Source organism: Cyprinus carpio, chromosome A21, assembly GCF_018340385.1.
Source record: "Cyprinus carpio isolate SPL01 chromosome A21, ASM1834038v1, whole genome shotgun sequence".
Taxonomy (NCBI): domain Eukaryota; kingdom Metazoa; phylum Chordata; class Actinopteri; order Cypriniformes; family Cyprinidae; genus Cyprinus; species Cyprinus carpio.
The window spans coordinates 25,250,713-25,263,057 of record NC_056592.1 but is presented as its reverse complement, the minus strand read 5'-3'; the positions used below and the strand labels follow the sequence as shown (position 1 = coordinate 25,263,057).

Sequence of the window (12,345 nt, the reverse complement as noted above, 5' to 3'; positions counted from 1 at the left end):
AAATATCTTATTTGAAGAATATTTCCTGGAAAACAAGACGAAATAATGAAAAAAAATAATGAATCATAAAAACATATATATATATATATATATATATATATATATATATATATATATATATATATATATAATTTTTATATATTTTTTTTTTTTTTTTTTTGTTTGTAGACACCACTAGACCTCAGAAGAAGGATGAGGAAAATGGCAAAGAATATTACTTTATTTCCAATGATGAAATGACCAAAGGTATCATCGGGAATGAGCTACTTGAATACGGCAGTTTCCAGGGACACATGTTCGGGACTAAGATCGAAACTGTCCACAAGATTCACGAGCAAGGGAAAATCGCTGTGCTGGATGTGGAACCGCAGGTAATGCCACACTGTCAGTTTAATTAGTATAGCAATTAAATCATAGCATTGTGGTGATATGTTTTAGAATTATCTCTCACATTTTTTATGAACCTTCCAGTGTCACTAATGTTAGCTTGGACAGTGACTGGTTTTCTGAACTCTTTCTGTTTTCTCAGACACTGAAAGTGCTCAGAACGGCAGAGTTCGCTCCTCTTGTGATATTCATTGCTCCTACTAACACTGCCAGTCAGGTTAGAAACTGATTTATTCAAAATATAAGCCTCAGAAGCTCATTCCTAGCCAAGCTTATGACCTAAATATTGTTTTAATTTTTACACATTTTCAGTCAGAGGCGGTGCAGAACATCCAGAAGGAATCCGATGCCATCCTCAGTGCATACCGTCACTTTTTCGATGAAATGCTCATCAACAACGATGTAGATGAGAGCGTTAAGGGTGTGGAGGAAGCCATCGAGAGAGCATCCTCAACCCCGCAGTGGGTACCAGTCTCCTGGGTGTACTAAAACCCCAATCCCTTTCTCCAGAAATACCATACGAGTGAACCGCACTCACACGGTGCCCCGCCTAATACAGCTGTTATCAAGACAGTTTGCACATGAATGCAAGTGTTTTATAGAATGTTTGGAAAAAAGCAATAAGTTTTTTCTTTTTGTTTAATATGTGAATGATTTTCAGATGATAGGGCGCTATAGTATTAAGCGATGACATTGTTAGCGATGCAAAAAGGACCTCTACTGTGATTCAAAATACCACTCAGTTCATAAAGGTTTGCTGGTTTTCGATCTTCCCTGGAGTTTCAGTGTGTTTTTTGTAACATGTGACATGGTGTCCTTCTTAAATATAATAACATACAAAAAACACATGTTAAAACACAAGGAAATTGTATTAGTCAATATTTGAAAGCAGTTTTGTGGTGTCCTGAAATGTTCTTCATAATGATATATGGATTTACCTCAAGTCATGATGTAAGGCACTTTTAAAAGAACTGAATAAACCTCTCCCTACACTCCAACTGTGACTCTCTGTGTTAAAGAAATAAAAAATGACTGACACCAGTCACATGACACCATCTTTTTCACGTTTTTGCATCGGTGTCTGTGATGAACGTTTGAACAGTTTCAGCTCTTTATATAGATGTTGGTTTTGTGAAGTTCTCTGTGCTCAGTTTTTGTAGAAACAGGTGTTTCCTCAAAGGTGAATATTGAGGTTTTCAGTCGTTTGCTGCAGTAATTCTGTGTAGTTTGTACAGACTTCTTCTTAGTAATGGATGGTACCATGGTATTATTTGTTTTCAGATTTCACCTACTAATCTTTGTTGCTGATGAAGTCTTGCCATGCTTTGTGTACGCTGTCATAATCGTAAATACTGTTGTTCTTAAAACACCAAACAATTAGGCTGATAAGTTTACAGATGCTTGTGTTGAATTAAAAATACATTTCTCCCAAAAATCTGCACACTGATTTTTGATCACAGTGCTAGAAGGTATATTCCACTAAGCATAATAAAAAAAAATGTTTTTAATAATGTTTCTGTCTGAAGTGTGAGAGACAGGTTCACACATCATTTTTAAGGTCATGGTGAACTACAATACATGAAAATACATGGCTAGTATAACAGTGGATACAAACATGTTAACAATGATATTCATATACAATAAGAAAATTAGCCCAAAACTGGCCTTTTTACCCTGTATTCAGATATACTGGGGCAAAGTAGCCTGCACTATTTTGAATTTCGTTTTTTTTTTTAAATCACTGTAGTTATTTTTCTGTTTGTCAGTTATTATAATCATAAATTCATGGTTTATATGTTTGTATGTAAGTGTTAGCATGTCACTAAATTCATTATCTTTAGAAAACATATCTTTTTAGTAGAACTTTAGTAGTATCTATCTATCTAGTCTGACTAATTGTCTTGGTATCAGTATGTTTATTTCTGAAGTGCTTCATAAGTACCCTTTCTTATCTTTGCAGTGTAAATTGAGCTCTTTCTCTACTGATGCCTATTCAAAAGTATTTATGTATTCTGACTAAACATTGCATGCAACATTTATATTACAAATAATTCATCATATTGAATGTTTCACTAGAAACCACTTTTTTTGGAGGGATTTTAAAGAAATATTCATATTGAGAGAGAGAGAGAGAGAGAGCAGACAAATCTAACCATCCTAATGGATCATGCATTGAGTCATTAAGTGTCTCTGCTGACCTCTTGTGGGGGAAAAAATGACATAACAATTGCATTTTATGGTTATTGACACTAGAGGACCCTATAGGATCTCTATGGAAATCTATAAGGGTTTATATATATACATACATATATACATATATATATATATATATATATATATATATATATATAAACCCTTATAGATTCCTATTTCAAGTCTGATATTAAGGTCTTGTATGTTGAGACACTGAAGCATGTTATCAAGGTGGTCAATATGATCAAATGGATTTTGATGGAAAGGACACACGTCTTTCAGCTGTATCAGATATCTGTCATGTCATGCATTAATACCACTCATATGTCTGTATGCAGAATGTAGATTGTGAGTTTCTACATATTTCCTTCTACAGCACTAAAACATACGGCCTTAAGACTTGAAGAAAGCTGTCACATCCAAACTACCCTGATCTGTAAATTCATGATGCTTCTTTTAAATGTATACAGACTATTTACTAAACAGGGCAATAAATCAGTGTAATACCGCAATCCCATAAAAGCACCAATGGGAGTGGAAACTGTTAATGCATTAAGTAACAATAATGCATTATTCTTCCTTATTCTTAAGTGTTTCTTTCATATTTAAATGTTTCTCTCTTGTAAATAAACTGAATTTTATTCACAGCAGAGCAATTGCACATTTTAAGTATATAGATGGAATCTTTAATAAAATAGTTTTAAGCAACTACTTAAAAAAACACGTTTATCAAAATTACGCTTTTGAATGAATTGATATGAGCTGGTTGATGTTAGTGTAGTACTCGTGTCGTCCTGTGAGACCGCTATAGATAGCAGCTGTCTGACTGACGTCACAGGAAGCTCAGAGACTAATCTGATCTGATGAGGGCTGTGCCTTTGCCATTAACTAGATATTTCATTTTATTTAGACAGTTTGCTGCCTGAATTGTGTCTATACTGGGATCCTCGTTATCTTTTTAAGCTCGCTGAGGATGGCTGAGCCAAGTGGGAGATATCAGCAGGTGAGTGAGTTCCACTGTGACTCGACGCGGTTATTTTTAAAGCAGACCTGCGGCAGTGAGGCGCCTCCACGGCGGGGAGTGTTGTCGGGAAACTCCGAGGCTCTCACAGGATTCGGGCCGCAATGTTTTGAAATTAATAACTCGTCCATTTAAATAGTAGCGGCATGACATAACACATAGTTTGCGCTCATCTCTGAACATAATGTGTTTAGCCAGTTCGTTATTTAAAAGTAGTTGCTAATGCAATTGAATTCTTGCTTACGTCAAAGTTTTCATTCATACAATATTAATGAACTTACGTGAGTCATTTAACAGTCCCCGTGCAGGGCAAGTAAACGTAATGCAGAGATATTGCAGATTGGCATATATTCATGTAGCAGGAGCCTGGTCTGTTAAATTTATAAGTTGACAAAATATTTGATTAGATCACTGAACTAGTACAGGCCTATGTAATGTAATTTCGCACCACGGCAGTTTTAAGTGTGTAATTAAGAACCATACTACACAAGGATATATGAAATTTGGTCAAGGTTATTACACTAACCTTAGATGGTAATACCATGGTACTTTGATCTACTATAGATTATTAGATTGCATGTCCAAGATGCTTCAAAAACTGCTTCTGTTGTGGTAAAACGATGATAAAACATGTCTCAAAAACCATGGTATTACCATGAAATACGTTTTAAAGATATGTATAAATCTGAAAAACAATTTAACTACGTATAATACATGGTTCCTTTAACCTTGTAAAGCCTGATATAATGCCTGATTTGATAGTCAGAAAAAAAAAATCTAATGTTTTGGAATATAATATAACAATATAATATACATACTGTATATATATATATATATATATATATATATATATATATATATATATATATATATATATATAATATTATATATATATATATATATATAAAATAAATAAATAAATAAAATAACATTTTATAATATAACCATTTATTGACTCGTGGCTTTATGGCCCTTAAAGTATGATATAGTGAGAATATGGCGCTTATACTTTGAGGAAAATATACCCCAGTTTTATTCAGAGGCCCAAATTGAGCACAGATATGCACATTTGTATAGATGTTGTCATTTATATGTTTGAAAAAAGAAATTCTGATCACTTATTAAAATGTGAATCATAAATCGATGAGATTTGTGTAACAGTACAGCAGACTTCTTATCGAAAATGTTCAGTTCAGTTGCTTCAGTCCAGTAAATGTTTATCTTGAAATATTTATTAATGCTTAATAATAATAACGCATGTCCCACACCATGAAGGTGAACATATTTAGAATTATACTAAAGGGACTTTTGCTTACTAAAAAACTATAAACTTTGAATCAGAGAGTAGAAGGCATGTAGTAGATTTTGTGCAACAGGTTTTTCAGCAGTTTTGATCTTGCTGATAATTTAGAGGCTCAAATTTGATACAGTAGGATTTAGGGTTATTATTGTTAATACTGATACAAAAGGTATAATCCTATTTCAACCTGTTGTATTATGTGACTGTTTACTTCATCATTTAAAAAGGTATTGTATTATTTCAACCTGTTTATTTAAGCCAATTTTCCAACCGTTTTATGAAATGGTGAAGGCGAGCACTTCTGGAACAAATGTGACTGTTTAGTGTGTGGCCACATGATGAGTGTATGGCAAGTCATGTGAGTTTAAACTTGGAGTTACATTGTCATAGTGTGCATTTTTAGGGGGTATTTAAACTGACACCACTGATATTTAAATTTAACACATTAATATTTTGCTTTACAAAAAGATCATCTCATATTTCCACTTGCCTTTATGACAGAGTTGTATATGCAACAATGTCACAGTCAAACTCAGAAGGCAAGGTTCAGGTTTTCATGCAGCCAGTGAACTCTCTTGTGTCACCAGCTGCCCAATGAAGAGGAGCCAGAGGAGGGAGCTCAGGTGGCCAGTGATCCTCCGCCCCCTTACAGTAGCATTGCAGCTGATAACGCAGGTATGCAACATTTATAGTGCCCAATGAAATCCATTTTATCTTCTGTTTTCCATTTCGTTTTTGGAGGGGGGGTTCTATTTTAAAGGTTTAATATTGAATTTGAATAATCAAACAGAATTTCTAAACATAATGGAAATCACAGTGCACACCATGCATTTTTTATATTATGCAATAACACGTGAGTAATCACCATTTGTATTTTTCCCTTCTACTCAGCATATTTTGATTACAAAGACGATGCAGCATTTCCCAAGCCCCCATCTTATAATGTAGCCACATCTTTACCATCGTACGACGAGGCTGAGAGAACCAAAGCAGAGGCTACTGTCCCACTGGTGTCAGGCCGAGTAAGTACAGAAATCTCACCCATTAATTCGATCCAGCTCTGGGACAAAAAAAAATCCTTAACATCACCACAGGAAATACTGTTTTAATGTGATGTCGTGTCCCCTGTTCACTGCTCTGTTTCTCTGCCACACACTGCTTGCGTACAGCACAGGGAGCGTCTGGACACACTCGATGACGTAACTCGCTGTGTGCTGGAGGTACAATGAGAGTGTGTGAGACTGTAAAGTGTGGTGGTGGAGGTGATGTCGATCTAGGAAGACCCCAGGGTCCTGTATTCTGGCTTAAACCTGTTACATGTCTTGACTAGGGATAGATGTACATTTGTTTTTGTAATGTAAATTTGCTGCACAGAATACTATCTGCACTAATAACAGCCATTGCATATTTGATACAGTTATTAGCATTTGGATAACAGCACTGACTTGGTGCTTTTCAGGCCATGAAATGTTGCCCCTGGTGTCGTAGGTTTTAGATGTGATGATAGTTAAGTGCTATAGAGTATCTGAAATATTTTTTTCTGGAGATATTTTGCTATTTGAATTTGATATGTCTGTGGAAATGTCTGTGGGTGATTTGGCACAATCATCAAGAGCTTGTAGTTCTTTCAGTCAGAACAACTTTTAAAGGAAGCTCAAAAATGTTTGATGAAAGTGGAATCATGATCCTGCTAGCAGTGGAGAACCCAATCAAAGCTCATCGTTCTGAAAAGCAAGGTGACGGAATTGTTATGCCTCTTACCATACTGTGATGCCGTGTCCAGTGAGATGACACAAAAACAATAAAACCCATTACAAACGAGGCAGTTGTTGCATCCAGTGGGGACATAAATACTGTTTATAATGACTTATACTGTCTTTTTACGCGTTGTGTTGCATCGTGCTGCGTAAACATAAAACTGTGTCTGCATTTGTAATCTGAGAAATGACAAACAACAAGCTGCTCAAAACTTGCATTTGAATCATCAGAGGCAAATTCTTTAAATATGAAAACGTATAAATAAAGAATATTTCTTTGGGTTTAAGACTTTAGTTTCTTTACAACTTTAGGGATCTTATTTATTCACGAACAGCTTGTAACACTCCAAAAAGAAAGGAAAACTTGAAATCACATCATATGACCCATTTAAGTATAGTAACATTATACTTTTCTTAGGAGAAATTCTGCATGAGGTGTGAAACATTTCCCTGCTCTGATTTCACATGAGATTCAAGTTTTGTTTAAATCTCACGTTCTATGCCTGTGAAATGTGTGCCTTTAGACTGTTTGCACTGTTAAGCCTCTTCTTAGAGAGCACCGCTGTCACATCTGCACACATGCAGCCAAATATCTTTAGTAGCTACGGCTTGCTCTTATTTTTAGGCACTTTGCATGTCAAGCTAAAAATGCTCTAACTTTATAAAATGTGTCTCAAGACTATTTTATACTTTCCAGTTGTGATATTTGAAGCCCCCCTATGAAACGTGTCTGATAGGGTGAGGTGAACCCCAAACAAGTTTCATTTCGAAAATATAGATTTTTTTCTTTACTGTTTTGTTATTTCCAGTTGTGCCCTTAGAATACTCTTCCACAACACTAGGCAAGACTATACATCCTTTTGCTCTTCCCTTTGAAAACTGGCCACGTTAGAAACACTGTGATGTCTAAAGAGATTCTCTTGTTTTAAAGTCAGCAAAAAAATCCAGAGAAATTCCATGTTTTTGTTCTGCTTTAGTATCACCAATTTTGCTAACACTTGGGTCCTTTTTATAATGTTCTTTGGATTAAATGTTTTATGTGCATTCTGGTTTTAAAATCACATGTACGGTTCAGGAGAAACTCCAAAATTAATTACAGAAATTAAGTATTGCAACTAACAATTTTGATAAATTATTTGTTAATTATTTATGTGATTTCACATGAAAAAATACAAAAAATAACTTTTTTAAAAAAATAATGATACTTGTATTTCACAATACTTTTTTTAATCCATAATTGATCTTGCTCAAAGTTGTCCTAAAACGATGTGCAGTTTGGAGGCAGTGTAAACAAATATAGTGAATTTGTTTATAAAGGCTATGTGCAATAAAAGAGTGTGCAAAAGGGAGTTAAAATGTAAGATGCTTGCTTACAGTCACTGTAATGATTGGCTAACGTCATTGCATGAGAAATAGTATCAACGCCTCTTTCTATTGCATGTGAGTAATGCTGAAAACATTATCCATGTAAAACCATCATTAACAGACAAACCAATGTTTGTCAAATTGTTGACGGTGTGATTGGATTGCATTGCAGCTGTTGTCAGATACGATGCAGTTGGCTGCTTCATCTTTCCACAGAAGTTTCTTTAAAAAACTCTCCATTACTGTCCTTTTACATAACAATATGGAGTCAAATGCTCCGAATAAATGTATAATCCTTCAAACGCCATTAAATCTAAACGATTCCATTTGTTGTCTTGACTGGAGTAGCTCTAGTGCATGGAGTAAATTGAATGGGCATCTGTAATACTGTATCCAGTATAGACGGGGTCAGTAATTATAATGGGTTCTATTTGCTTTTGATGCCCAAGTGTAAATAGTCAGCTAGTGGGCAGGGCTTGTAGTACAATCATGTTTAACCATCCGTTGATGGTTTGCTCTAGAGGAGGATGTATAAAAAACTATATGTTTTAATAAACAAATAACTTCTATAATGAAGATCAGAAAAATGGTTTCAACAATCAAGGAAAATTTGATTTCTCATGTTATGACCCCTTTTAAACTATCTCCCGATTGTTGTGTTTTAGCCTTGCTTTCCTCTTTCTGTCTCTGTTACACATTTAGATTTGATGGACATCTCTGTCTCTGTATATTTTCCTGCAGGATGATGACTTTGTGGCCAGAGATGACTTTGAGGATGCTGACCAGCTGCAGATAGGCAACGATGGCATTTTCATGTTGACATGTTTCAGTAAGTGTTTTGAGGGAAACAGGTTATCCATTCCATCTCTATCTTCTTTTATCTCCTTCCCATCAAGCGGGAAAAAAGTAACAAAAAGAAAATGCTGGTGATGAGGGTCATGTTAAGTCTTTTTTTTTTTTTTTTTTTTTTTTTAATGGGAATAAACCGTTCCACGTAATCTTTAGAAAATCTAACATTTCTGATTTCAGTTTTAAAATCTAATTTTTCCTCAGTGGCATTCCTCTTCAACTGGATTGGCTTCTTTCTATCATTCTGCCTTACAACCTCAGCAGCTGGGCGTTATGGCGCCTTATCTGGGTTTGGTCTGTCCCTCATCAAATGGATTCTCATCGTACGGGTACGCTTCCACCTAGACAGATGCAGCTCATTTTACACATTAGGATTTATATAGATAGTATATCTATTGGTTAACCATTTTAGCTTGGCTGGGTTAGTGAGAACATTCTAGAAGCACATTACCCCCCATTAGTAGTCACCACAACAGCTAGAATCTGACTAAATGATTCAAACATGCTGTAATGCATTGTAATGTGTTTTCTTCATGACATTACAAGCCTGGACATGAGGACATCTCTTTCTCACTCTTCCTCTCTCTTTTCATTCTCAGTTCTCTACTTATTTCCCTGCTTACTTTGATGGACAGTACTGGTTATGGTGGGTGTTTCTGGCACTTGGTGAGTATGAGTGCACAAACACAACAGTTTTTTTTTTTTTTTTTTTTTTTTTTCTGCTTACAACTGAAGTTCCTTGTGTGAAATGTTTTGCTTGTAAAGTAGGCTTGTGCGGTGTATCAATAAATGCTAAAAATGTGTCTGTTTTTCTAGTGAAATGACACCTTGAGCATTGAAAAGATGTACATTGTCGGCTCAGTTCAAAGGCCGTTTAAAAAGAGGGCTAAAGCACTGATATGAGTTTTTATGACCTACAGGCATCCTGCTCTTCCTCAGAGGCTTTATTAACTATGCTAAGATCCGAAAAATGTCAGACTCCGTTTCTACTCTTCCACGGACCAGAGTTCTCTTCATCTATTAAAGGTAAATATTTCTGAGCAAATATGAATATTCCCTTATGAGAAACCCCCTTCTTAATATTTAAAGGCAGCTATATATTTTTCATATTTAAAAATAAAATGTGTGTGTGTGTGTGTGTGTGTATATATATATATATATATATATATATGGACAGAATAGGAATAACGAGTCAGTGAATAAAGCGGGGGTCAGTATCAAAAGCTGCAGTGAGTATTTTGTGTGTCCACCAGCTGCTTTAAGTACTAGAGTGCATCATCCTTATGGACTGCACCAGATATACCAATTCTTGCTGAGATGTTAGCCCACACTTCCACCAAGGCACTTGCAGATTCTTGAACACATCTGCGGAGACACATGGTCACACGTGGTTTGCCCCTGCAAGGACGATCAGCTGTGCTTCCTGTCTCCCTGAAGCTCCCTGTCTTGGGCAGCTTATATTACAGACACTGCAGTTCCACAGGTGTATGTGTTAGCTAATTTGGATTTTACAAATGTAAAACTTTAAAATACAGTATCCTGAAAAGGGCACATTGGGTTGGGTTGCACATGCCATATAAAGGCATTGTCCAGTGTTGCAGGTCAAATAGTGCAGTGACCATACAGAATTTGTGTTCAGCAGCAAGCATGCATTTTGGAACATCTCTGGAATAGTTTATAATAATGACTGTCCAGTCCAGTAAAGTGAACACATGAATAATGATATATGTATTTTTTTTAATCTACTCTAGTCACTTGCTGGAAATGAAAATGTTCTTGGGGCTTGCATTGAGTCGTTGACCCAGTGGGGAAAATACATTTAAGAAAAGAAAATCCTTCCATCTGTTATCTACTCATCTGAAAAGAAGACCACGGAACTGCAGAGCATTTTTTTTCTTTCTTTCATTTTTTCCCACTCTGCTTTTGAAAATGCATTTTGGGTGTCAGATAGCAAGATACTCTTTTTACATTTCTAGATGTATAGTGGATGCTAACAGCTCTATACCTGTTCTGAAATCATTAGTGGTTTGATGTTGAGTGCTATTTGCTCTTTTCAAGTCTGTAATGTATTAAAAAAAACCTTGTTTGTAGTACAGGCATGCACTATGCTCCCTGTTAACCAGTAGGGGGAAGTCTTGCTTTTTTTATTTCTGTGTGTGTGTGTGTTTTCAGTGACGTTTGACAAGAAGGCAACCAGTCACTGCTGGTCTCCATTCATGAAGAGCTTTTCTCTTTGTGAATGGCAGTGTGAAATGAATTGAATCTTAAACAGTCAATGCTTTTCTTCTATTCTCTTCTACTGTTTCTCTCTTTCTCTCTACCTCCTTACATGACATGAAATTAAAGTTACTGTTTTTAAGTTGTCATTATTGATGTGGTTCAGACGTGTTTAATTGGTCGTGTAGTTCTTTCAAACGGCTTATTAATAACAAAATTATGATCAAGGAATATTTCTTAAAAGATCCAGGAAATGCGTGAATGGCATCTAGCATCAGTAAATGTATAGTTTTACACGTAACATTTGGCCCCATGTTTGAGAACTTGCAACTTTTCAGGGAAGAGAACTTTAGTATTTGCATTCAAACATGTTTCTTTTTATACTATAGCATTGCACATTTTTCCGACCTTTGAATATACATTTAGCCGGATGTCTCTCCCCCACCTTGTGCAGTGGCCGTGATAGGGGCCCGTTTGATCTCTCGCTGTCTAATCATGCATGATTTTGTTGTGGCTTGTCTGCTCTTGTCACCTTGGGTCTCATTCATGACACAGGAAGTTACTCTTTTGTGTTTTGTTTTCCATGCAGCTTTGCGGTCGCCCTTTGAATTCCAATGGCTGTGCACATGTATTTGCTTGTAAATAAGATACTGCTATTAAATGTCTCTGGTGTTCAACGTTTACTGGAAATGTTTGGTGTATCTTTGTTGTAAAGGTGAGGTATACACAAGAAATTTGAGTAAACATTTAAAGTACTTTGCAATAAAACTTTGATGAACTTTATACAATGTGAATTGGTAATTATTTTATCATTATTATTTTTAATTAAAATTATTATCAGTACTACATGCCTTATGATTACTTTTGCTTGACTTTGTAGAGTCATGAAATTTAAACTTTTTTTTTTTTTTCATGGTTTAAAACTTTTAAAAATATGAGGATAATATGAAAACAAAGAATGTTTCTAAGCACTTATCGCTTGCGGTTTTTGAATTCATTTTCTTGCAAACTCTAATTTATTATTGACCATTTTCTAACAGCAAAAGCCTTTGAGAAAGAATCATCTGTTACTGAAGGGCTGTTTTCAACTGTTAGCCTCTCCTGAAGTGGCTGAGCCAATAAAACTAGTCTGACCTGATTTCCTTGGTCGGATGTAGATGAAAAATATTCATGTCAACAAGGGCAAATTTCTGTTGCGGTTGCGGCTGGAGACTATTGACAAGCAATATATCATGTCAGCGAAATGAAAGTAATGA

General features: G+C 35.5%; 2 protein-coding genes across 4 annotated transcripts in view; both read left to right on the top strand.

Moving 5' to 3' along the window:
• The window catches only part of LOC109056093 (55 kDa erythrocyte membrane protein), a 68,923-nt gene extending 67,538 nt beyond the window's left edge, over positions 1-1,385 (top strand). For both annotated transcript variants that reach the window (XM_042711423.1, XM_042711422.1), the window contains 3 exons: positions 169-371; positions 530-604; positions 700-1,385. In XM_042711423.1, the coding sequence (XP_042567357.1) occupies positions 169-371; positions 530-604; positions 700-876 (455 nt within the window). In that variant the 3' untranslated portion in view covers positions 877-1,385. The remainder of the gene's footprint in view (positions 1-168; positions 372-529; positions 605-699) is intronic.
• A 1,999-nt stretch (positions 1,386-3,384) lies between these two features.
• LOC109056138 (NEDD4 family-interacting protein 1-like) lies at positions 3,385-11,872 on the top strand. Of its 2 annotated transcripts, XM_042711420.1 has the most exons (9): positions 3,385-3,583; positions 5,489-5,576; positions 5,793-5,923; positions 6,071-6,121; positions 8,765-8,852; positions 9,077-9,201; positions 9,472-9,538; positions 9,793-9,898; positions 10,624-11,872. In XM_042711420.1, the coding sequence occupies exons 1-8, from the start codon at positions 3,554-3,556 to the stop codon at positions 9,894-9,896; spliced, it is 684 nt and encodes a 227-aa protein (XP_042567354.1). In that variant the 5' UTR covers positions 3,385-3,553; the 3' UTR covers positions 9,897-9,898; positions 10,624-11,872. The 2 variants fall into 2 exon arrangements, with proteins under 2 accessions (XP_042567354.1, XP_042567355.1); XM_042711421.1 differs by lacking the exon at positions 6,071-6,121 and having other exon boundaries at positions 3,391-3,583.
• The last annotated feature ends 473 nt before the right edge of the window (positions 11,873-12,345 follow it).